The 24,789-nt window shown below is 42.6% G+C and overlaps 1 protein-coding gene across 1 annotated transcript in view; it reads left to right on the top strand.

Moving 5' to 3' along the window:
• LOC147710705 (integrator complex subunit 11-like) overlaps positions 1–24,789 on the top strand; it is a 61,134-nt gene that overhangs the window by 865 nt on the left and 35,480 nt on the right. The window contains exons 2-4 of the mRNA XM_086919379.1: positions 16,486–16,756; positions 23,129–23,226; positions 23,387–23,460. Of these exons, the coding sequence (XP_086775505.1) occupies positions 16,729–16,756; positions 23,129–23,226; positions 23,387–23,460 (200 nt within the window). The 5' untranslated portion in view covers positions 16,486–16,728. The remainder of the gene's footprint in view (positions 1–16,485; positions 16,757–23,128; positions 23,227–23,386; positions 23,461–24,789) is intronic.

Raw genomic sequence — 24,789 nt, 5'->3', positions numbered from 1 at the left:
ACAGCTTGGTACCTGCCTGCCTGACGCTATTGTTTTCAGTCAAGGGCTTGAAGCCCGCCCATTGCTTACCATTTGTTGGATTCGGTGTCACTCTTCTCTGCTGTCTCCTAATTGGCCAGTGCTGGCTAAACGTCAATTACATTCGTCTCTGGGGAGCAGGGACCAAGCACAGATAGATTCAAATTAGTGCCTGTCCGGTACTCCTGATGGGATTGAGGTACTATTTCTTCCTCCCCCCTTTTAAACCCCACCCTGCCCGTTCTGGTACTGCTTCCCTCACCTCCCTCTTGTTATTTTCACGATAGCCCTCCTCCTCCTGCTGTCCATAATTGTGTTTTTTTTTGTTGCCTCTGTCGGTGCTCAATTGTGATGGTAAATTTCGTTGGTTTTGACAGCGCTTGTTCTTCCAACTTCGAGTGTACAGTTGTGGTTTTCCAGCTGGATGTCCGGTCACAGCTTCACAGTTCAATAAACTTTGCAGTGTGCTTTGCGTAACTATGCATTCTCCTCAGACAGTGAGGCCTTATTACTGTCATCGTGTTTCTTCAGAAAGAGAGGGTGACACACGGAAGAGCGATGCCTTTTATCCCCACTGTCGTCTCAGAGCCAGACACCCCTTTTATGAATTTAGTGGCAGGCCAGAAGTTTTAATTGTCTCTTGTTTTCTGTATTCTGCTTATATTACTTGTGTTTCTTTTCCACCCCGTCGTAGACGTTAAAGGATAGACACTTCATAAAGATGTAAACAGATTCACTAGTGCTGCAGCTTATTATGCATGTGGGTAACAAATTAGTATTGAGTCTTGTAGGCTTAAGTGCCTGTTTCACACAACTTGACAAGTATTGTGTGGCGTTTGACCCATCCCGAAGCACATGACCGCCTGAATGTTAGTGCAAAGGCCATTATCGGATCGCCTGTTGTTTTAGTTCTGCCTCCCTCTGTACAGGCATCTTTTCAATGTTGCCTTGTATTCTGAAACTGCCATTCAGGTAGCTTCAAAGCGTCCCACATCATAGTTCTCAGTAATGGCAAGACAGCCGCCCTGTGCTATGTTCTTAGTTCTGTCTGTTATGCAACAGCATTGCATATTCTTTATAAAATTCCTGCTGCTCCAGCTCTTGTGGGAAGTTTCTTCCAAGAAATCTTTTACACCACCTTGTCAGCCTTGAAGTGATGCAACTGTTTGTAAGAGGTAAGGTATCAGTACCTCCATCCCCTAGTTGAGTGTCACACCTCCGGAGTTCTTGAGGCTAATTTGGGCCTTGTGGGGGCACACTTAGCATTACCTGGGTTATTACTGAATCTACTAAGCAACCGTTTCCTATACACTATTGTGCTACACTCTCAACCAGGAGAATTAAGTTATAGTCATGGCTAGTGCAATTATGTAGTTTTGCTGCTCCAGTATTTTCCCCATTAAAAATGAATTTGCTGCAGTTGCCACATAAATCCATCATCTGCAGATTTTAACAAAAAAATTGTTTCTAGCTTAGACAGATAAAAATGTAATAAACACGCTCTGCATGTTTGCTGCACAGTAGAATGCATCCTGCAAAGGTTAACTGGTCGCCTTTCAGTTGCTGATTGCTGTATTTAGGTGTTAAACGGATACTGAGATGAAGCCTTACATTAGCAAAACCAATAGCTCTTGGATACGCACGATCTATTGGCTTTGTCAATGCTTGTTTTGAAGGAGTTGTGACACAGGTCAGAAGGAGGCTCGGAGGGAGGAAGTTCCAGATTCTAGTGTTGATACCAGGGAAGTATTGGTTTTGCAACTTTCTTGCTTGAAGGTGAAAGGTTCGAGCAGGAGCAATTTGAGCATTTCTTGAATCTCGGTTGGTGCATGAAATTTTTAGTTTCTCAGTTACAAGGGTGAAAAGGGATGACGTTTTTAACGGGTGGTGCAGGAAGTTTTAAACTGAGTTCTCACTTCTGGGGAGCTATTGATGGGAGAGTAGAATAAGGGTGATGTGATCCAGGGGTGTGGAATTTAATAAAATATCTACTTGTCCATGGGGCAGGTTGCTTCATGAATCTACTTGTCCTGTAACAAAATCCACTTGTCCCTCTGGTGCCATGTAGTGCCAGCAACGCATTATGGAACCAATATCATTATGTTGGAGCTCTTATATAGCCTCTCTGATTGTGCAGGGCTCATACCATAGTAGTGTTTGAATACTAGCAATCCCTATATGTTGCCACGTTTCCGCAGATATACATACTGGGACTGAAGGTAGTGGCAAGCAATAGATCCAGGGTTGGAATGCCCTTTTGAGTCTGTGCAAACCTACTAACTTGCATACTTTATGGTTTTTCAACAACTCTTCTCTAATATTTTCCCATACTGAGAAATATTGGAAATTTACTCCTGACAATGGCAGAGGTAAACCTTCTTCCAGATTGGGAAAAAAGTGGTTGGAGGGAAAATGAACTTGCAAACCCTCAGGTTTTCGCATTAGGAAATCTATACATGCATATTTGTTCATGCTAAAATGTAGTTCACAAATATTTTCTATGAGTACAATTTCTTGCCCTACTTCTGTAAATTCTTGTGAATTCACGAAAGACATATAGCTGCACTTAATACAAGGGTGCACTTTTGAGACTTTCTTTAATAATTGGTCCCCTAATTTGGTCTGGCGTGAACCATGACCGCCTGTGTTTAATAAAATTCTCTCTTTCTCTCTGTATCCGCTGACTTCACTGTGGTGACAGCATTCTGTCTTTTACAAGGAGCATATCAGCACACAGAGTAGTTTTGTTCAGTGCCAATACTAATGTGGCAGTGTGTGCTTTTTTGAGAACAAAAACGAATTTTTTGCTTTTGCCAATGTTTGTTATAATTGTGAGGGCCTGGAAGCTCTCACATCAATAAGGTTTTACAAAAACCATGACAAAACAAGTCACGCATTGCCAAAACTAAAAGGTCGACCACCAATTTCAGACCTACTGGCTTTGCCAATGCTTCTTTAATTTTATGTTTCCCATAACCTTATTGAAACTGGTTACACTGATTTTGCAATATGAATATTTTTGTGAAATACTAGCATGCATCAACACATTTTGCTAAATGATTCTGCTAAGAAAGGGTACGTGAAATTTTACAGGTTAGCTAAATGTTTTTTTCCCTACTTTCATTTGTTTAGGAACATTTTATATTGAAAGCAAAGAATCATTAATGTTGCTTTCAAGCTTCTGCTAATATGTGCATCTAATCAGAGCATTATGCAGCATTATGCATAGCCTCATATTGCTAAACTTTGAAACCGCGTGTACACATTTTTATACTAGAACCACTGTCAGTAGTGCAGTCAGAACTTACATTTATTTAGAGCACTCACCCTAATAATAAAGGCTTTCAATTAATGAACCATAAATACAAGTTTGAACAACATTTACATATGCACACAAACATTAACTGAACTGCAGGCAGTGTCCTTCCCTGACTCTTTATATGGTACTGCAAACTGGCAACCAAAGCATTTGTGCTGCAAGGGGTTGGGCCTACTTGTCCCAAGGACAAAATACACATTAAAACTATTTGCCCCTGACCCCAAACAATATGTCCTGGGCATCGGGCTATAGAAATTCCACATCCCTGTGTGATCGTATTTCTTGTATATTGAGGCCACAGACATCACCCCCTCCCAGGACCTCTGCAACAAGCTCAGCTCCAACTTCCATCTGAAAATCAAGTCCCTCTTTAAAAACTTCAATGAACAAATTCTAGACTCCGAAACCACTACACCCTCCAACAACACCAGCCAACCCAACATCTCCGCCTGGACCCCAGCCACCACCGAAGACACTGAATCAACCATGAAAGGCATCCACTCAGGAGCACCCACGGATCCCTGCCCTCCACATCTCCCACAGAGCCGCCGCCGCTATTGCACATGAACTACGATGCACCATCAACACCACCTTCGAACCCCACACCTTCCCCAATGACTGGAAACGCGCAGAAGTCAAGCCCCTGCTCATGAAGCCCATGGCAGACCCTCAGGCCCCAAGAACTACTGACCCGGCTCCCTCCTTCCCTTCACGGCCAAAGTCACTGAGAAGACTGTCCAAGCCCAACTAGCGAAATTCATTAAAGAGTACTCCATTCTCGACCCCTCCCAATCCGGATTCCACAGCACTGAGACCGCCCTACTCGCCTCCACAGATGACATCCGCACCCTTCTCGACCAAGTTCACACTGCGGCCTTGATCATACTTGACCGCTCCACAGCTTTTGACACCGTCTCCCACCGCACACTCACTGCCAGACTCTATGACCCGCGCATACGGAGAAACCCCCTCGAATGGCTCTACTCCTTCCTCACAGGCAGGACCCAAAGAATCAGACTGCCACCCTTCCTCTCTGAACCTGCAGAGATCAACTGCGGAGTGCCTCAAGGACCGTCACTCAACCCTACGCTCTTCAACATCTACATGGCCATCGCCAGACAGCACGGACTCAACATAGTCTCCTACGCCCACAACACCCAGCTCATCCTCTCCCTCACCAAGGACCACGTCACCACAAGACTCTGCTTTTATGAAGGAATGAAGAACGTCGCATCCTGGATGAGCAGCAGCTACCTGAAGCTCAACTCGGAGAAGACAGAGGTCCTCTTCCTCGTACCCTTCTCCACCGCATGATACATCACCTGGTGACCCACCGCCCTCGGCAGCCCGCCCACCCCCACCGACCACGCCCGGAACTCGGCATCGTACTCCACTCTTCCCTGTCCATGACCCGTCAGGTCAACCAACGCCTTCGCCTCCACCTGCTTCAACACAATCCATATCTTTCGCAAGACCTTCGAATGGATTCCCCCCTGAATCAAGAAAAAATGTCACCCACGCACTCATAACCAGCAGACTGGACTACGGAAACGCTCTCTAAGCCGGAATCAACAAGTCGCTGCTCCGAAAACTCCAGACCATACAGAACACCACAGCTAGACCGTCCTCGGTCTCCTTCGACAAGAACACATCACCCAACACCTGCGAGACCTCCACTGGCTCCCTGTCAAGACGAGAGTAACTTTCAAGATACTCACCCATGCCTTCAAATGCCTCCACAACACCGGACCCCAATACCTCAACGAGGTCATCTCCTTCCACGTACCCAAGAGAAATCTCCGATCCGCCAACCTCGCCGAAACCCAGCCTATCCGCAGAGCCAGAACTGGAGGAAGGGCCTTCTCCTACATCGCAACCAAGAGCTGGAACGAGTTCCCGATCAACATCAGACGCGCTCCTCTCTGAACATCTTCAGGAAGACCTGGCAAGACCTGGCTCTTTCACTGAACGGACCTGATTACCCAATCGCCCCCCCAAACCCCCAGCGCCTTGAGACCCTCACAGGTGAGTAGCACGCTCCACAATTCCCTGCTTGATTGATTGATTGTATGTTGACACAAAACAGGTTGCAGCATGTAGGCCTACTCTGACGGCCTAGGAGGACTTTGGGGATGCCTATCTGTCGAGCCTTGAGAGGACAAGCACCTGAACAACTCATTATAAGGCCTGAGCTTGAGAGAAGTGCTTGATTTATCATAGCAGCCTTAGCATGAAACCCTCTTAGCCATTGAAATATGAGTCTGAAGGTCCGGCATCAATGGCACAGTACTAAAATGGTTCACCTCCTTCCTTCAACACCGCACGCAACAAATTAAAATTAACTCCTGTCTCTCAAAACCAACTAAAGTTACACTTGGGGTCCCGCAAGGCTCGATCCTCTCCCCATCCCTCTTCAATCACTTCATGGAGCCCCTCACAATCATATTGAAAAAAGCCGGAGTGAATTACCACATTTACGCGGACGACACCCAAATCTATTTCAGGATCAAGTCTCCCAGCGACATTCAACTCCTCAATACTACCCTAACCGAGATCCAAACTTGGTTCTACGTTAACCACTTAAAGCTCAACCCAGACAAAACGGAACTAATCCTATTCTCTCCAAAAAGTAATCATCGCCCAATCCAGGAGTGGCTCAAGAATCTGGTTGCCCTAAACTGCCCCCTTACCCTTTCCGACTCAGTCAAGTCTCTAGGCATCACCCTTGACAAGAACTTATCAATGGAGGCCCACATCAAAAACTCTGCAAAAAGTGCTAATTTCTCTCTAAAGCAACTCAAGAAACTGAAACCTTTTCTACCTCATGATGACCTCAAGACAGTAGTCCAATCCCTAGTTCTCTCCAAAATCGACTACGGAAACGCCATCCTTACAGGGACTCCGAAAGCTCACCTAGCCCCTCTAAGAGCAGTCCTGAACATTTCCACTCGACTCGTATCTGGAGTTAAAAGATTTGAACACATCACTCCAGCTCTCAACTGCCTCAATTGGCTTCCCATGTAAGAGAGATGTGTCTATAAATTGGCCTGCATCACACACAAAACCCTTCACTCTCCTACCCCCAACTACTTAAACAACAAACTGATTAGAGCAGGTCAATCCAGAACACTAAGAAGCACTAACTCAATCCTTCTCATTCCTCCGAAAGTGAAAAAGAAAACAACCCAATATCGATCGTTCTCTGGCAACACTCCCAGGATATGGAACGCTCTCCCTGGAGTCCTCAGATGCAACCCCTCCTTCTCCTGTTTCAAAAGGGACCTGAAACTCCATCTCCTAAACAAATACTTTCATGACCAACGTCAACTAACCTAGTCTTCTTTATCCAAGTTGTCTCCCCTCTCCCTGGACTTTCAAGGATAGTGGGTGACCGGACGATGTCTTTCTCTCCCTTTCTTTTTGCTCTCCCCCCCTCCGTTGCACTGCATATTTATTCCCATGTTGTATTTGTGTCTGTGGATTGCTTCCTTACTGTCGTCCTACTATATAATGTAATGTCCTCCTGCTGTGTACTGCGTTTATGTAAAGCGCTCTGATACCTACGGGTCGAGCTAGCGCTATACAAAACTTTAAAATAAATAAATAAAATGAATAAGATGACCGTCGCTGGTGAAACCAAGTGATTTTACATTCTTTATTTAAATCCAGACACTATTACGAGTGTCACCAAAACACAGGTGAAAGATGTGTTTTACAGATGGAAAGACGCAGGTCGCCCAAGAGTTTTTTTTTTAACCAATAGCACACAGCTCTAAACTATCTTCTCATTAAATCCTCATGGGGTTTGGAGTTTTATCTGTCAGTCACTCACAATGGAGAGTACAGATTTTCTTTTAACAAGTATTATTTTAATTTAATTCACTTCCTTGTAGTGTTCCCCTGTCAGGGATCTGGTTTTTCTAATCTCCCCTATTGTGCCTGCAACCCAGTTGTTAAACAGAGCACTTTGCACTTTACGCTGTTTTGTAGTCTGTACTCTTCTTATAGGAAGCATTTCCTTGTTCTAGTTCTCTGTGCAGCACATGGTAGACAATATAGGATAGCTTTTAAAGTATTGCTAAAGCTGGATAGCCCACAAATTGTTTTACAATTATTAATTTTTATTAAATCTGCCTTGACTACAAGGAAGAGATATGGCCAAGTGCCAGACATATAATAATTACTGCTGTAATTCATTTTGTTAAATTTGATTTAGTTGTTAAGAGATGTGGCCAATCCTCAGACATATATTGGTCATTTACTATACAGATGTGCCTTTTGAACGTGTAGAGCAGTTTTATGTTTCTTAGCCTTGTAAACTGTATTTTTATGATTATTTTAAATCTGTTTAATGTATTTTATGCTCTGCTTTTATGACTGAAAGTTCAATCAACTAAATTGTATGATGATGATATTCTGAGTGGCTGGAAGGGCAGCCCTTTAGGTTGGTATGAGTTTACTCCATTGGTGGATCAATGGTTTACCTTTCTTTGGCAAAATAAGAAAAAACTGTGTTTATGCTGTGTTTAGTTTGAGGTGGCTGTTTTCCATCCATGCTTGAATTTGTTTTCAGGGTTTCAGTTAATAGGATGAAGTCATCCGGGGATGAGACCTTCAGGGAGATTGGGTGTTGTGGAAGGGGTCTCCAGAGTTCCTGAGGACCACACAAAGGTATTCCAGATCTGGGCATTCCTGTAGTAATATAATATATTCTGGGATTTGTAGTGTTGGTGGTTCTCTGTGGTTGGTGGTACTCTGTGTGAGATGAGTTGAGGTCACACTTGCTTATTGATGGTCAACCTCATTGGGACGTAGATGGAGAGAAAGCTGCTCTATTCTTGTGTCAATCTACCAAAGAAGGTAGTGCATGCTGCACAGTTGACAAGTCGCTCCTGAGTTATTGTACTGGCCCAGGAAATATGGCGAGGTCACCGGATTTCCCAATTTGAAGTTCTCTGAATTTTCCATTAAAGACCATTTCAATTGTTAATGTATAATGAGTGTTAGAAGCTCGATTGTGATCTTGAGCATTGGCATACAAGTAATCCTTGCTATTAAGCAGAGCTTAGGGAACTGTAATGGAAATTAATGCAGGGTAATGAGTGCCTTGGATGAATGTGACAAATTTGAAGCGGATCATTGGTGTGCTAGCTTCCCATAGAGACAGACCCCCCCCTAAGATTTTAGATTTTGAGACACCAAAATGAAACTTTTGCTGCACCAACTTGAAAATGTGGCAGCACACCGGTCGTGACCAACCTGAAAATTGGGGTAATATTTACAGCGAGACAAACGGGTAAAGTACGACGTGAGCAGTCACGTCCTATCTTCCGTGGTGTTCGGTGTTTTAAACTGACAGATGAATTGATTGATACAATTAAGATAGGAAGATAGCACATTCTCACACTGTACACAACGCTCTTTACCCATTTGTTTCGCTGTAAATATAGTGAGAAATCGAGAACTTATGCTTATTGAACAATAAGACGCACCTGACAAGACTTCGCCCTTGGATTAATCAGGAGTTAGATGTGATGACCCTAATTTAACATATGGTCTATAAGTGTTTTCGAACTACATGTGTATTCCGTAACGCTGACATAGATCAAAGGAACCTAGACCTTTGCTGGCGTGAACACAGGCAGATTTGCTTGGCCATGATGAAGCCTTTTTTAAGGTGAAACGAGTTGGCTGCGCTTCTATGAATATATATAATAAAGAATAATTTTGGCTTCTACATTCAAGACGTTACCATCTTCCTTTGACATGGCTCTTATGTCACCATCCCATCTACCATGACCCTATCTTCCCCTTCCACTGCCATCACCCTAATGCATATAGTAGTGGAATTTGATAGCATAGAGACTGGTGACTTGATTATGCATGTTTACTCAAGGGAAGTTGAGTTGAACTTGAACTTCTCTCTCCCTCTTTGATTTCTTTATGACATGATAATAAACCACAGGGTGAAGTTGACTCCTTTTGCATATCTGCAGAACCCTGCACTGCTGTAATGCTACAGGCGTAAAATGCTTCCATTGCCACGTCACCATTGTGTAGCATGACAGCAGCGCAGGGTTCTGCGGATATGTACATTACTGATACATTGTGAGATCATGTAGTGACCATTGACTCCATTTTACTCTAGCTACATTTTGTAAGCATGGTTTTATCTTGTGTTTGTCTGACCCTGCCTTTCAGCTGCGAGCGCAAGCAGGCCCAGGTTATTTGCGCACATAGAATTGTGTATGTTTCTCACTTCACAGAGTGAGAGATCGACGCTGTTATAACAGACAGTGTGGGATGCGTACATTGTCCAAGCACAAGAAAGTGAAGAATTCTTCCTCTGCTCTTATCGGAGCCTGGCCAGCTCTGTTGAGTGATCTAGATGCAGAGAGTGTAGCCAGCACCTACAGTGCAGATGAAGAGTGTGGTTGCTTCTAACTCTCTCTCTCTGTGTTAGTAAAGCGTATAAAGACAGACACCTCTTAGTGCTTTGAAAGGAACTGTCTTGGGAGTGGATGCACTGCTCAGGGCTTTGGTGCCCGGTTTAGACCTCCTAGCATGAGACTGCCAACAGGTCCCCTAGTTGTGCTGGCAAAGGGTGATGATGGTAAACAGACAGCCGGTGAAGTATTCCACGTTCTAATTGCTCATTCTTGTATACGTGCAGTTATCTTTCTATGCATTTATTTTTGTGAATATATATTCACTTTATGCATATATTTTACATGTGCATTATTGACATTTGATATATGGGAACTTGGTACAATAAATATTCCCCTATGCTGAGATGAAAAGAGGATGCAATGAAGTTTGCAATTCTCATGAATCTTCCTCATGATTTGATGAATGGATTGCTAGATGCATCAGTGTGAAATTAGATCATTATTGTGGCCCCTTTGTACTAGGTTACGTGAAAGAAACATGAGTTTGAATGGGGAGAGAAGCAACAGAATGCATTTGAATCAGCATAGGAGGCTATACAGCGTGCCTTGGATTTGTGGCCTGTACGAGAGGGGGATGTTCAGCAGAATGTGACAGTCCAGGGGCAGTATGCCAACTGGAGTTTGTGGCAGAAACAAGGAAAGAAGAGGGTGCCTTTAAGATTTGGGGAAAAAAAGTTACCAGATGCTGGAGAGCGGTACACTCTGTTTGAAAAGCAGTTGCTTGCATGTTATTGGGCCCTGGTGGACACTGAGCAGTTGACCCTGGGGCCCAATGTGATTCTGAGATATGAGATTCCTATGATGCAATGGGTGAATAATGTCCCAAGATTTATAGAATAGAGCATGTGCATGTAGCCAGCATAATCAAGTGGAAGTGATACATACAAGACTGGGCCCGAGTAGGCCCTTAAGATACTGCAGTGTTGCCTGATCAGGTGGTGCAAGCCCTAGTGGAAGATACAGAGATGTTGCAGGATGTGCCTGAGATACACGAGCCCCTGTGAAATGGGTTGAGCCGTTTGCAGCATTGTCTTCAGAAGACAAGAGACATGTATGGTTTACTGATGGCTCAGCCAGCTATGTGGGGTCTAAGAGGTATTAGAAAGTGGTGTTGTATAATTCTGTGACCAAGAAATTGTTAACCACTATCGGAGAGGGAAAGAATAGCCAGTTTGCAGAACTGTATACTCTGTATCTGGCTTTAAAACAAGAATTGCCTGGAAAGTTTTTTATATACACACTCATGGTCTACTGCCAAAAGGTTAGCTACTTGTCTTCCTACGTGGCATGCACATAACTGGATGATGCATTCAAAAGAGGTGTGGGGTAAGGAGTTGCGGCAAGAGATCTGGGAAATGTTACCACGAAGCACAGTTACTCTATATCACGTAGATGCCCGCTGCCCAACAGACTCATTAGAACAGTGATGTAATTCCTTTCCAGATGAAAAGGCCAACATTTGAGGCTGAGGTGGTGACACATGATCATGATTTGACGGGAATGGCTAAGTGAGCACACCAAAAATGTGGACACCTGGAAGAAAAAGCCACTAACAGGTGGGCAGAGAATTGAGTGATGTATATTCACATAGAATTGATAAAAAGTGTGATTATGCAATGTCCCATTTGTCAGCAAACACAACACAGACCAGTCTCACAGTTGGTGAGAAGTCAGCTAGGAAGGGGAAAGCTGCAAGGATAGATATGGCAGATCAACTATATTGGGCCAATGCCAATTTGTCGGGGCTGTCAGTATGCATGTAGAGCGGTGGATACTTTATACTCCTATATTTGTATTGGGGGTGCTGCATGGCCCCCTCGGCCCTTTCTCGGCTGATTTTGGCCCTGTCGACCCCATTCTCTGGGTCTTGGCCTATTTTGCAATTTTATTAAGGGACTGAGGCCGCGCAGCCCCCCTACCCAGAACAATTTCGTCCCCGGGCACCCCATTCCCCAGGGCCTGGCCATTATACTATGGGGCCCCCCTACCCAGGCCGATTTCGGCCCCAGGACCCTATTTCCTAGGCCCGACCATGTCACCTGGGTACCCAGTGTGCAATTGAGACCGCGGGTAGTCTCAAGGCTTCCACAGTCTCTACTGTTTTTCCGCCTCCTGCGGGATCCAGCATTGCTGCCACAAGCAGGGAGCTGCTTCACAGAGCTGCTTTAAATAGTAGCTTCCTGCTTGTAGGAGCAATGTTTTCATCTGTGTATTGCATACATATTTGCGTGCAGTGAAACAGATGAAAAGCCTGCTTTCTGCAAGCCAGAGCTGTTTGGCAGCTCCTGCTTGCAGAAAGAGGAGTTATGCTTGATTTTGCTTGGTAGGAGCTGTCCGCTCCCACCTAGTTAAAGCAAACAGCTACCCTCCTGAGGGTGGGCACCTCTGGAGGTAGCAGGAGCTGGCCCATAAATGGCTCCCCATTAAGCTCACCCCTGAAAAGGCAGCAGCGAGTTGGAATTGAGGCGCTGGGAATCCAAGATGATAATTTTATTGGTAACTGAAAGACCATGGAGGCGCAATCTGGATGCAGAATTATATGTACATCGGTAGGAACCTTCGGAATTTATGAACATATTGTGATGAATTGTTGATCTTGGTGAGGTTTTTCATTACTGAGCCTGTAATAAAGCATTGATATAACACTGATGAATATGATTGAAATATGAACTCTTCTGGGGTTAGAGTGCTGTAACCTATCCACTCGTGTTTTTATCTGGTTATGGTGGTTCTTTGAATCTTTTAAGTTTTTACCCATGAATGTGTTTATGTGAAAGTGTAATGTATTGTACATATACACTATACATTCATTGGACATTGTCACTTGTACTTTTTATTTGGATGCTTGATCCTTCCGTATTAGCACCTTCACCTCTAATGATATGGCGAGCAAACTTCGATTGTCATTATGAATTATCTTGGAGATTAATGTATTAATGTATTTGCACTTTAATATGCAGTGGTAGTTTATTGGTACAACTAGACATAACCAATAGGGATCTTGCCTATTGAGTGGTGCTACAATGGATATGAATTATTTAATATTGAACTGCGTGTGTTATACAGTAAAAATGGGGTTGGAATGGCCCATGTTCATCAGACCCACATGTGGTTATCTGTGCATATGTAATTGATGCAACAAGTATATGTGAATATAAATATTTACATGTATGCTTACTCCATTATGAGAGGCATGGCAGCTATGTGATCTATTGCACTTTAGCATATTTTGCGCCATTCCCGATTATGCGGGAGAGAATGAATCTTATGTGTGTATACATTTATATATGTTGTTTTATTTGACCACATAAAGATTGTGACAATTGACTACAAATGATGTTATTCATTGTTCATTTTACTCTATGCACTGAAGCACTTTAAAATGTACTGGTTTGTACCAAGTGATCTATATTTATTATGTCTACTTGTAACAATTAAAGAAAACCTGCATTTCAAGTTGCAAAATGTTTCTATATTATGGTAACAATATGTTTTTGTATTGGAAAAAAGATTTTTGTCTTTCTTCCGAGTATATCTTATATGAAACTGTATTGAACCAAGCAATGTGGTGATGTAAAAATAATTGATCATTTGAATGTTTTATACATTTTGCATACATGAATTGGAAACCATCATGGCTGCCATTGTTGAATCCCAAGCGTATGTTCACCACAGACTGTTATTTGAACAGGAAGTGCAAAATAGGAAGGACTGCCATATAGTCGTGTTGGATGTGGGAATTGGGGGTTGTCCAGTTAATGTAAAATAAAGCCACATTCAGCAGTTTGACAGTGTCATGCTAGTTTTTGTGGGGTATGGTAAAGAAGTGTGTCTAACTCTTGGAGGAAGAGAAGTGTGGTTGGATATATGTATATGTAGAATATATGAATGAAAATGGGGTATATAGTATTATATTTATTAAAAAGTTAAGCATTATGGCAGAAGTAAGAACAGTTATGGAATAGGTTGGCTGAAGCCATTGAGGAGGGAGTGTGTTGCAGATATGCAACTTTCATAGACATGGCCAAGACATTTAATACTGTAATGTGGAAAAATTATTTATCATCTGAACTTTACGAGGTAGTTGTTAAGGTAGTAAGATTTGTTTGCGAGATGGAAAGTTGATGTAAGACTACCAAATACTCTGCCTGGATTAAAAATAGCATACCTGAAGTGAGAGTAATTGGCCTTATTATGTTCGATTTAATAATTGGAGGTATCATCGATGAGTTAGGGATTCAATGTAATTTTGGTTATTACACAATCAAATTGATGGAATATACTCAGGCAGTAATAGAACAGTGGAACATTAATATGCAGTTTAAGAATTGGGAAATAATTGTAATGAACCAAGATTGTGTTTATGTTGTTTTCAAGTAAAATCTGCGATGTGGGCATTAACCCAATGAGGAACTTTTCTATTGTACACAATGTATTCAAATATAGGCCTCTAGAAGGGTTTCTGGATAGAAAACAAGACACAGCGTGAACGCAGTGCTAGGTAAAAGAAAATGCTAAATTTATTGACCGCAGAGTTCGCTTGGATTTAGAGTGGAGCAAGATTGCAGGTTGGTCTGTGTCAAGCAGTGGTGCAGACTATTTTGTATTGAAGTGTCATTAGGATTATCTAAAACGGTTACAATTTAGAAGGGAAGTGAAAACACGAAGTATTGTATTTTGGAAACTGGGGCATCCTTGAATCAAGCTTTGAACTTAAAAAGAACCTCAATAAATCTGATGCATTGAGTTAAGTGTATATCACTGAGTGAAGCTCACTCCATAAGGATGAGCTAAGAGTATGGGACTAAAGAGGGATTGGATTTACACCTGGGGATGGGGGATGTCCCAGTTGTATATGTGGAAAGATCCATTGAACTGAGTATATGGGTGGGAGTTAATTAGATGCGGGCTTAGAGGCATTTCAAGTGGCCTTATGAAACCTCTGGTTCGTGAGGATTCACAGGAGACTGTGAGCTTGTCTTGTGGGGTCTTTGGGAATCCTACTGGTTGTTAGGAGAACCTGGGTAATCTCCTATGAGTCTTAATATGCCAGAACTAAATCTTGAGCAATGGTCCTTTACCTCTGGTCTGTGAAACCCTGGAGATCCTGAAGGTTTCTCAGTGGTCCATGACTTCTTGGAAAATCAAATAATATTTACAGATTGATAAAGTGTACATAAAGAAATAAGTAAAATGTGAAATTAACATTTTTTTAAATGTGCTGTCAGTATGAAGGAGTTTTAAGTGTGAGGCTAAAAATTATCTTCTGATTGATTTGTGGTAGCAGTGTACTGCATCAAACAGCATATTTATTATGGACCATTGTTACTCGCAAACATTTTCCCAGGGGTTGCAAAGTTTGGCCTTTGGTTTGACTGAGTGCCGTACTGAGGCCAGCAGGGGATCGGGGATGGTAGTGTAAAGTGGATGTAGAGGAAACAAAGCATGTACATCTACTGGCTGAACTTAATTGCACAATGTGAAACCAGAAAACGTGCGATGAATCCCATCTTCCCCACTTGATCAAATTGTGTAACCCTGGGAAATTGTTTTATTTAAATGTACCTCCTTTTTCTTCATTATCACATATAAAAGGACCTCGAAATACATGACTTCAGGATGCGTGCTGTACAAAACCATATCCTGTGCTTGGATGTAATCACTGATGGCATTGTTTTCAGGGTGGGGACATGGGGAGAGAGCATGAACGTTTCTAAAATCATATTTGAAAACCACCACTAAAAAAAAATACTTCTGAATACACTGCTATAATTTGATTTACTAAGGTGAAATGCTTATACAGGTCAATGAAATATACACTTTTTGATTTTTGAAAAGACTATCGTATTTTTACATGTTTACTGTCTTTAAAAATAAAGGTGTTCCTAAAGTTAATGGCCTAGTTACTTCCTTTTGTTTAACTGCAATTAACACTTTAAATAAGTGTTTGCTACATATTGAACTATTTTTAATGGTAGTGCTGAGACAGTATACAGCAGCCCAGTGATGCTACTGCTGCTCAGGGACCACATATAAAGGTCAGGAGGGCAGCATGCCACCCCCGGCAGTACTTTGAGTATCACTGGTGTGGACTATTAGTGGCCTTATTAAATGTAGCAAAGCTCCAGCCTTCCCATTAATATCTTGCTTTGTTTTTATGTTTATTTATGACATTTATAAAATGTCATAATTTGTGTATTTGTTTGATGAATGCTTGTTTCTGTATATTTTGTGTATTGTTTTGCAGTTCAAATTACTGAAAATGCTTAGTCGGGGTCTGCACACTGCAGTATTGACTCGGGGGGGTCCCCAGATTCCAGTAATGATTCAGTGGGTTCCCTGAGTTCCAAGAATGTATATTGGGGGGAGGGGGGCACAGAAGTTAAAAGGCTACGAACCACTGCCTTAAAGGATCCAAGGAGAGTCTTCAGGGGGAGTCAAATATTCTGTGGGAAGAGCCTCATCGCTGTGCCAGTCTGTTTGGAAGTTTTATCTAATTGTGGGGTTTGACACTATTTTCCCTGGGCAACCCATGTTCCTCGTAGTGCATGTGTCCATAATTGTATTCCTCTGTTAATTGGTGTGCAGCTATGTAACCCAGCTTAATAACTACCTTTACAATTATACAACAGGAGCTGCACTTCCATTATGAATAGTTGAGCACATGCTGAATGACAATTCTCTGTTTTTATTTTTTAGGATCTGGTGTGGGGAAGCTGATTGCCTTAGGCTTGCCCTTCGTGCTGCTGTTGCATCAGTTGCAGTATTTTTGTTGTTCTTCCCTGAGGGATTACTGCAAGCACATTTCCTCTTTTATGTCCAGGAAGAGCCTAACTACTAATGATATGGGGCGTCTGCATCACTTACTGGACACCACAAATGTGAGTTCACTGATTTAAGGAAGGACACAGCAAAGACGCAAGTCTACATACGTACCAGAAGATGCCGGAAATCAAAGTTACGCCATTAGGTAAGGTCACATTTACAGGTGAATACTTACCTGAGGTCTGTTCCTGAATTCTCCAGCATTTGGCGGAATTGATTAGGAGTGCACTTTTAAGAAGTGTCCAAGAATGGTTTATAAATATGGAAGAGAAATGCTATTTGTCTTTTTGAGATGGTCCAATTCTTCTTAATCATGTTAGTTTTAGAGGCTTTCAGTAAGGGATCCAAACCCTATGTGGAAGTTGTGCAAGTTCCGTAACAGAGCTGTCATCTGTCCTTTCAAAGATTAGGCGCTACAAACCCTGATCTTGAAATTGTGCTAAGTACAAACATGAATGCATTCTCCCTCATCCATGTGGTAAGGCACACTTTGTGGCAAGGGACGTTAGGTTAGTGAGTTGGATGTCTACTGCTTCTGGCTGTAGCTTGCAGGTGATACCTTAAAATTCACCAGGAACAAACACGTTTATTATTAATTCAGGTAAAACCATTATTGGGGAACTGGGTAAAAATACAATATAATGAGTGTCATGAGACAATTAATTTTTGTTGTGGGCATACTATTTATGGCCAGTGTGGTTGTATTACACATTCTATATATTCATTGTTTTGTTACTGCTACAACATTACTTTTCCTTTTATATTCCATTTGTGCACGTCTAATTTTTTTTTTACTCAAGTGTATTAACTACCACGGTATAGACGATGTGCTCTTCCCCGCAATGAATGTTCAGATCCTAGATCATTTCCCATCGCCATTAACTTATTGCTTCTTGTACAGGCTTTACACTTAGTAACCCCTATAAGCTGGCCATTTAGTCCAGTCAGTTCAGCTAACTTGTACAAGGACTACAGCTTCCAGAATACGTAAGGCTGTCAATCAATCAAAATCTTTATTCGGTCTTGCGAACAAACAAACATAAAAGTACATAAAAAATATTGCATATAACTGTAAACACACATTACATTTTTTGATGATTCGAATGTACAGGATAATTAAAGTACTAAAAAGGGACATACAATGTACGAGGTAAAACACATAAGCGTTGCGTCAAGTGAACAGGGTGCTAGAACAGTGTGACCCTACTATTACATAGAAGTATTGCACACAAAATATATCAGGCATTAGAAATTTAAGAGGGAACCTAGGATTTAAAAACATATTCTGAATAAAGTGCACTGTTATGGACTAGGGGATCAGAACGCGGGTAGGCACCAGACACCAAGAACGGGGAATGGAGAGAGGGCAAGGACCTCAAAAGGGTCCGCCATGCGCTCCTACTACCCACCGTTAATGAGGAAACCCAGCGCAGCTACGAGGTATGGTGTACTTTACCATGCTGCCCATAGAAAATTCCTGCAAATTAACCCAGCATGGTTTGTCTGGTTCGAAGTGCTGCTTTCAAGAAGGCACAGACATGAGAAATGATTTCGGGGGAACTAAAGGAGTGTAAGTAGTGGAGGGCAGTAGTGCAGTGACAATGACCTAACCTCCTTAATAGGGGAGTTAGATAGTACTGATTTGCTAATCTGTGCAAGTTGCAGAAAAACGTAAAGTGCAACAAAGACTGGACAGTATGGTTGTCACACGGGCATGGGCCCTTACTTTCCACTGAATCTGAATAATGTTTAAAAAATAAGGACCAGTAAATTGAGCCCGCTCTAAAGCGGAAAAGTATAGATAGTAGAAGTTTAAAATTAGATCACGAGGCTTCTTCTAGAAGTGTCATACGAGTGATCAGTGCCTTAAAAACATGGTGCATCAGACAAATAGCTTTAAAATTGATTATTTACTTCACTGGAAGCTCCCAACGTTGGATTCTGGCTTCTGTAACAATCTCATATCTTTTCAGATGAGCAGCTTTGCGGACCGCAAAAGTGTAGAATCATTAAAGGACAATTTATAGCAGAGAAGAGGCACATTGGCAATGGTTTCTTCTTCCGGTAGACAAATAAAGTGTCCGTTAATTGTTAACATTCTTGTACCGTCATACATCAAAGGGCAACATTTGAGATTTCTGACCAGCTTCTGCATCTGAAAGGCCGTCTAGACTGGGGTGCTGGTCAGATTGGCTTTCTCCCAGTATTTCCAAACCACTGGCTTTCTAGAAGATCTTCAGTTTCCCGGAAGGCTAATCTTTCCCTCAATGATGGTATTCTTTTGGCATGTAGGAGAATGTCTTTCATGACAATGGGATGCAACAATGCAACGAGGAGTGAATATGGTGGAGGAGTATCACTGGCCAGGTCGCATTGTAGTACAGTTTACATGCTGTGTGTGAAACCAGGCTGAGGCATCTAGGCTACAAAGGGTACAGAATGCTGCGGCGCGGGCCATTGTTGGTCTTCCCAGGCATTGCTCGGTTTCCAGCACTATTTCTGCCCTTCACTGGCTGCCGGTTAGGCAAAGAATTAAGTTTAAGGCGCTTTGTTTGGCCTTTAAAATTATGAAGCTCTCCTCGCCGCCTGCACTTGCTAACTTGCTCACCCCGTATGTTCCTTCGAGGTCCTTGAGATCGGAGGCTCTTCATCTCGCGGTCTGCCCCCGTTTTAAACTCAGCAGGATGGGTGGCCGCTCCTACCGAGTGCTTGCCGCTGGGTTATGGAATTCTCTCCCGGTGCACATTCGAGCTCTGGATAATCTGTCCGTCTTTAGGCGTGCTATTAAAACTTTCCTGTTCTCTGTACTTGGTTAGCCGTCTTTTTTCTTCTTTCTGCGTGTTATGTTTTAGGACTTGTTCAAGCGCCAGGACGCCCCTTTGCTGGGGCAGCTGTGCGCTGTATAAATAATGTTAACATAACATAACATTTTCCTTCACTCGTCTTTGTTAAAGGCAGCCGCATGTTTATTTGTACATCGCTCTTTCACTGAAAGTGAAAGCCCGAGGCAAATATAAACAAGCGGATGCCTTTCCGAGCGCTTGTTGTAATTAAGCGCGACATAGACAGTCTATTTTATTTTGTGTGTCACATGATTAATAATGATTCGCCACGCTATCACACAAGGGCACATGATGCCGCCACCTTCCCTAGAGGCTAACCCTGGTCTGTGCCAACCGGTTTTTATGACCTTTACTCGGACTATAAAAGCTCGATATCTGGATGTTTGTGTTGTTAGGTTGCTTGGATAGTGTCTGGGCTTCGCGGAAGCACAAACGCTTCACTTCATCCTCACGTGGGAGCGAGCGTGCCTGCTCCATCAATGCCTCCCTCAAACCAGACCAGGCCGGTATGGGAATGAAAGGGCGCAGCATTATGGTGCTGCACTGTAAAAACACACACAGACACAGCACCGCGAACGACTGACGGCGCGGCGCACCTTGTGGAGGTGTCTGTCCACAAAGGCAGTGGCATAACAACAGGATAACACATGTGAATATCAAGGACCCCATGTAGAATAATGTAATTCCTGGGACAGTGCAAAAACACAATGGAAAATATAATTCCCAGGCAACATATGATCACAACAATACAGACACAGTGCAAGAAATTAGTTCAAAAGGTGACTTATAAAAGCAATGATTTTTAATCAAGAAAGCAAATACAGGCAGAGATAAATTCTCCGACACGCGCTTCGGCACAGCGAGTGCCTTTGTCAGGAGATGCCACCAATAAACTTGTCCATAAAAATATGTGAGGTTTAGATTTATCATTTTTAACCGAAACGAAGAGTGTTGCAACAGCGTTGCGGTGTTTATATATTGGCATATTCACGCTCACCTCTTTTTAGAAGATTTAAATCAAACAAAGATAACCCGAATGAGAAGTTCCTTCCTTCGGTTCCTTTATCAGCATCTACAATCCTCAACTAAAAAGTGAGATCTCCCTCCCGCATCCTGGGACCCTCTACATCCAAAAAGATTAAAACCTCACATATTTTTATGTACAAGTTTATTGGTGGCAACTCCTGGCGAAGGCACTCACTGTGCCGAAACGCCCGTCGAAGAATTGATCTCTGCCACTTATTGTTGTTTTTAAATTACAATATAATTCTTTGTAATACGGATTTATCAATGTCATCAATTTGATGTCTTTTTAACAGAATGTTAATGTATTTGCTTTCTTAGTTAAAAATCATTGTTTTTATAAGTCACCTTTTGAACTAATTTCTTGCACTGTATCTGTCTGTATTGTTGTGATTATATGTTGCCTGGGAAATATATTTTCAATTGTATAACAACAGGATTAGCCAGGCTCGCCACACGCCGGCAGTGTGCAGGTAAGCAGCCCGGCTAGGAGTCACCACTGTCACCTCACTCACACCTTTGAGTGAACGGGGAGTACCTCAGGTGCACGTTCTGGTCTGCACAGGGAATGCCCCTGCGACGCCCCTTCAAGGGCCCGGACGCGCAGAAAGCATCCTGTCTGGGAAGCTGCCCGGAGAGCTAAGGCTCTGGGTAACTGATGGTCATGGTCATGCTTTGTATGCATCCCGCTTATGCATGCAAGCGAATGCAATCTGTGCCGAGGGGAGAGGCCTGAGATGCCACTTTATTGTGTGGTGATGGTGGCTGTGAAGCATTTACTATCTGTGTCAAAGCGCACGATGTCCTGAGCTCTCTGCAGGTTCGGGTCAACCCAATCCAGTCACGGTGTAATGAGGGCTGCGCGAGATTCCTCCTGAACCTTTAAAAATGCCATTGTTCTGGTCTGTTTGCCTTCCAGGGCTGTCGGATCATGGATGTCTTGCGTCTCAGAAACATGTTATGCAAGTCCCTGCCACAACGAGGTCATCTTTTGTATTTGAAAGTGAACTTTTAGCTTTTCAAAAGCCATTCTCCACGTCTCAGCTTTACTATAGTTCTGCGCCAAAGATTTTCCGCGAATTCCATTCGCTTTCTGTATGAGAGGGTGTCCCCTTAGACCACTGATAATAAATAATGAATTTAGGATGAATGGATACGTTCAAAACTGGGTACACTCAGGGCAACGGAATGTAAGAAACAACAGCAAGCCATTGGATACTCACAAGACAACTCAGTGGGTTAGTGTGTTTGTTAGTACTCTGTATATGATACACGTTCTTCACGACCTTAATCGTTTTAGGCCAATGCGTCCATCAGGACATTAGTTGGGGGAGAAAAGTGTGGTGGTTTCTGTTAGAAGCGTGGTTTAAGGAGCATAGTTAGGCATCCTTTCCGAGAGGCGTGGGCTACATAATTAATGCAATAGGTCTCGCATTTACGAGAGTTTACGCTATTGGCATTCTAAATGATAATGCCTTTTATTTACACTTTAAAAACCAAAACATAAATAAGTCATTGTCATTTACAATGCCAATAGCTAAAACTCACGTAAATGCGAGACCTATTGCATTGCAAATGCTTGTTTTAATGGTTCTGATGCAAATTACCATCTGTGAAGTTCGGTGTCTCTATTAACTAGACATCCAGTGTAATGATCACAACAACACAAGGGAATACACACCTCTCATGTGCTTCGGTAAATGTTGACACTTAGGTTAAAAAGGTCTCTTATGGGATCTTGTCTTGAGCATTGACAAGGCTCATCAGTACTTGGAGACTGATGCTTCTTTAGCCAGTTACATTGAGACAGGGCCAATGACAAACTAAAAGTAATACATTTTATTTGTGTCATATAATGCACCTTCAGAAGGCTTTGGTAAAAGTAAAAAAAAAAGTTTCTGCAATGTTCTAGTTTGCAAATATACATGTTTGGTGGCCTCATGTCATATATTATACCTTAAAGTAGTATGGGCTTTTTAGCCAAAACACTTTAAATTCTGGGATTTGCAGTGCCATTTTTGACTATATGAGTGGACCTGCTAGGCAAAGTATGTAATGAACTATGTTGTAAATGTCAGGAATGACTGAAGGGGGTAACGCTAAAAATTGAACCACTGTCCGCAATGAATATATATGTGATGGCAATAGAAAATGGGGACTTTGCAGGATTTAGGCCCTTATGAATCTTCCCAATTCTCCATAGTCTCCTTCACTTTAAGCAGTATTTATGAGCTCCTATGTACAGAACGAGTTTTAATATCTATCCACTTATTAACCTGCTCCACCATTACTGCCTGATGTGACTGAATACTATCTCTTTTGAATAATACATTATTTACACAAACGGTTCTAAAGAAAAATCATTAATTGTGTGTGCATTTTCCTAATAATCTATATTGCAGGGCCATTAATTAATCTGTTGTTCGGGCTGTAAGTAGCAGTTGTAGATAAATGTGCTTATTTGCATAGGGACTAGCCTGTACCTCTCTTGTGTTTTGCTAAATATTTCTGCTTCTGCTTTCTGGGGCCATTACCTTCTGTGTTAAATAAGCAGGTCTAAGGAAGCTTTGTGCAGGGGGTAGTTGGGAATAATGCACCATACAGACGAGAATTCGCACCTATCAATATCTGTTCTCCATCCTATGCTCTAGGAGCTGGCCAGGATGTGGGCCGAAGCTGTATCCTGGTGTCTATTGGCGGAAAAAACATCATGCTGGACTGTGGCATGCACATGGGCTACAACGATGATGTGAGTAAACCTGAGGGTGCATTACCCTCGAAATTGTTTCTCATTCCATGATTTGAACTTGTCACATGCACATTGCCTCATTCAGTCATTCTCACTGCCTTCTAATGAGAAAGTCCCACCGCAGCATTCTATCTAATCATTGTTTGTCTCTGTTTCCTAGAGGCGCTTTCCTGATTTCTCCTACATAAACCCGAACGGGAAGCTAACTGAGTTCCTGGATTGTGTGATTATCAGGTATGTTCATTGCTGTGTTACTAACCTACCTGTTTGTTTCTCAGATGGTTATAGTGAATGCATATTTTAAAGCTGGAACGCCAGTTGACAAAAATTGGTCCTCATATCGTGGTTTGGGGAGTGAGATATTTTCAGCTGTACCAACCCTGTTATGGTTAAATTCACACTGCATAGGGCAATCACAGGGAATAGAGACTTCCCAGTGGTCTGCCATGGGCACTTTGACACAGCGGTCTCTTCCTGGTGTGCCAAAGGCAAGCCCACCCTGGGCCATGCGGACCAAGTTGGCTCCTGGACTATTGTTTTTTTAAGTTTATTGATTAATTTTTCAGTTAACACAACTCAAAAACAATTATACATTGTTAATGTAGGGGTGCAATTCAGGTTTCTATTGCCTAGTACATCCAGTCTGCTTTGTTTGGATCACATTGAAATAGAATTATCCATAAATGTTACTACGAGAAACTCCATAAGGTTGCACATGTCGATGTACTGCACAGTCATTCACACTTTCACAATGACTCTAGCATTGCCATCCCCTCCCCACTTCCAGTTTGGTCATTTAGGGCTTCCCCATCTCCTGCTCCCTCTGGTTCTCCAGTTTCTTTACCCACCAGGTATTACTGAAATATACTCCAGTTTGCTCTTGGCCTAGCTTGCGGAGGAAGGAGCTCACAATAGGCATCAGATTGAGTATTACTATGAATCATGTCTCTAGTCCAATCCTCCGCAGTTGGAGTCGGGCCCCTAGCCCATGGAGTCGGGCCCCTAGCCCATCGCATCGCCACCCGTCTTTTAGCAAGTATCAGACCCTTTGCCACCAGTTGTCGGACCTCTCTATTGATCACCCGGTCATACCCCAGCAACGCAACGCAAGAAAAGGATCTAGGACAAGAGTGAGTCTGGTTATTTCGTTTCGGAATATTTCCCCCCAGAATTTTGAAATTCCTGGGCAGCTCCAAGCTTCATGTAGAAAACTGGCAATTGGCTCTGCGCAGCGATCACAGGCAGCTGTTTCCTGTGGGCCATATCTGAACAACCTTTCTGCTGTATAGTATGTTCTATTGACATCTTTGAGGCGATGCCTGCCGCCATTTAACGATATTTGTCTAGTTACCTCATAGCAATATCACCATTCCTTGTCTCCAATTATCCGCACCAAATCTCTCTGCCAGTCCTGTCTCACTTTCGAATGTAACTTCCTTCTTTATTCTTGTGTAATATTATAAATCCTAGAGACCATCTTGGCAGAGGTGGAAGCTCGGATAGTGTTAGTGAGGGCTAGTACCTCACGTGGATCCTGGAAACGTTCCCCTAATTGTGCCTTCA

This window comes from Lissotriton vulgaris, chromosome 5 (genome assembly GCF_964263255.1).
Source record: "Lissotriton vulgaris chromosome 5, aLisVul1.2, whole genome shotgun sequence".
In the NCBI taxonomy this organism is placed as follows: domain Eukaryota; kingdom Metazoa; phylum Chordata; class Amphibia; order Caudata; family Salamandridae; genus Lissotriton; species Lissotriton vulgaris.
The sequence above is the reverse complement of the archived record's forward strand: the minus strand, read 5'-3'. Positions and strand labels throughout refer to the sequence as shown.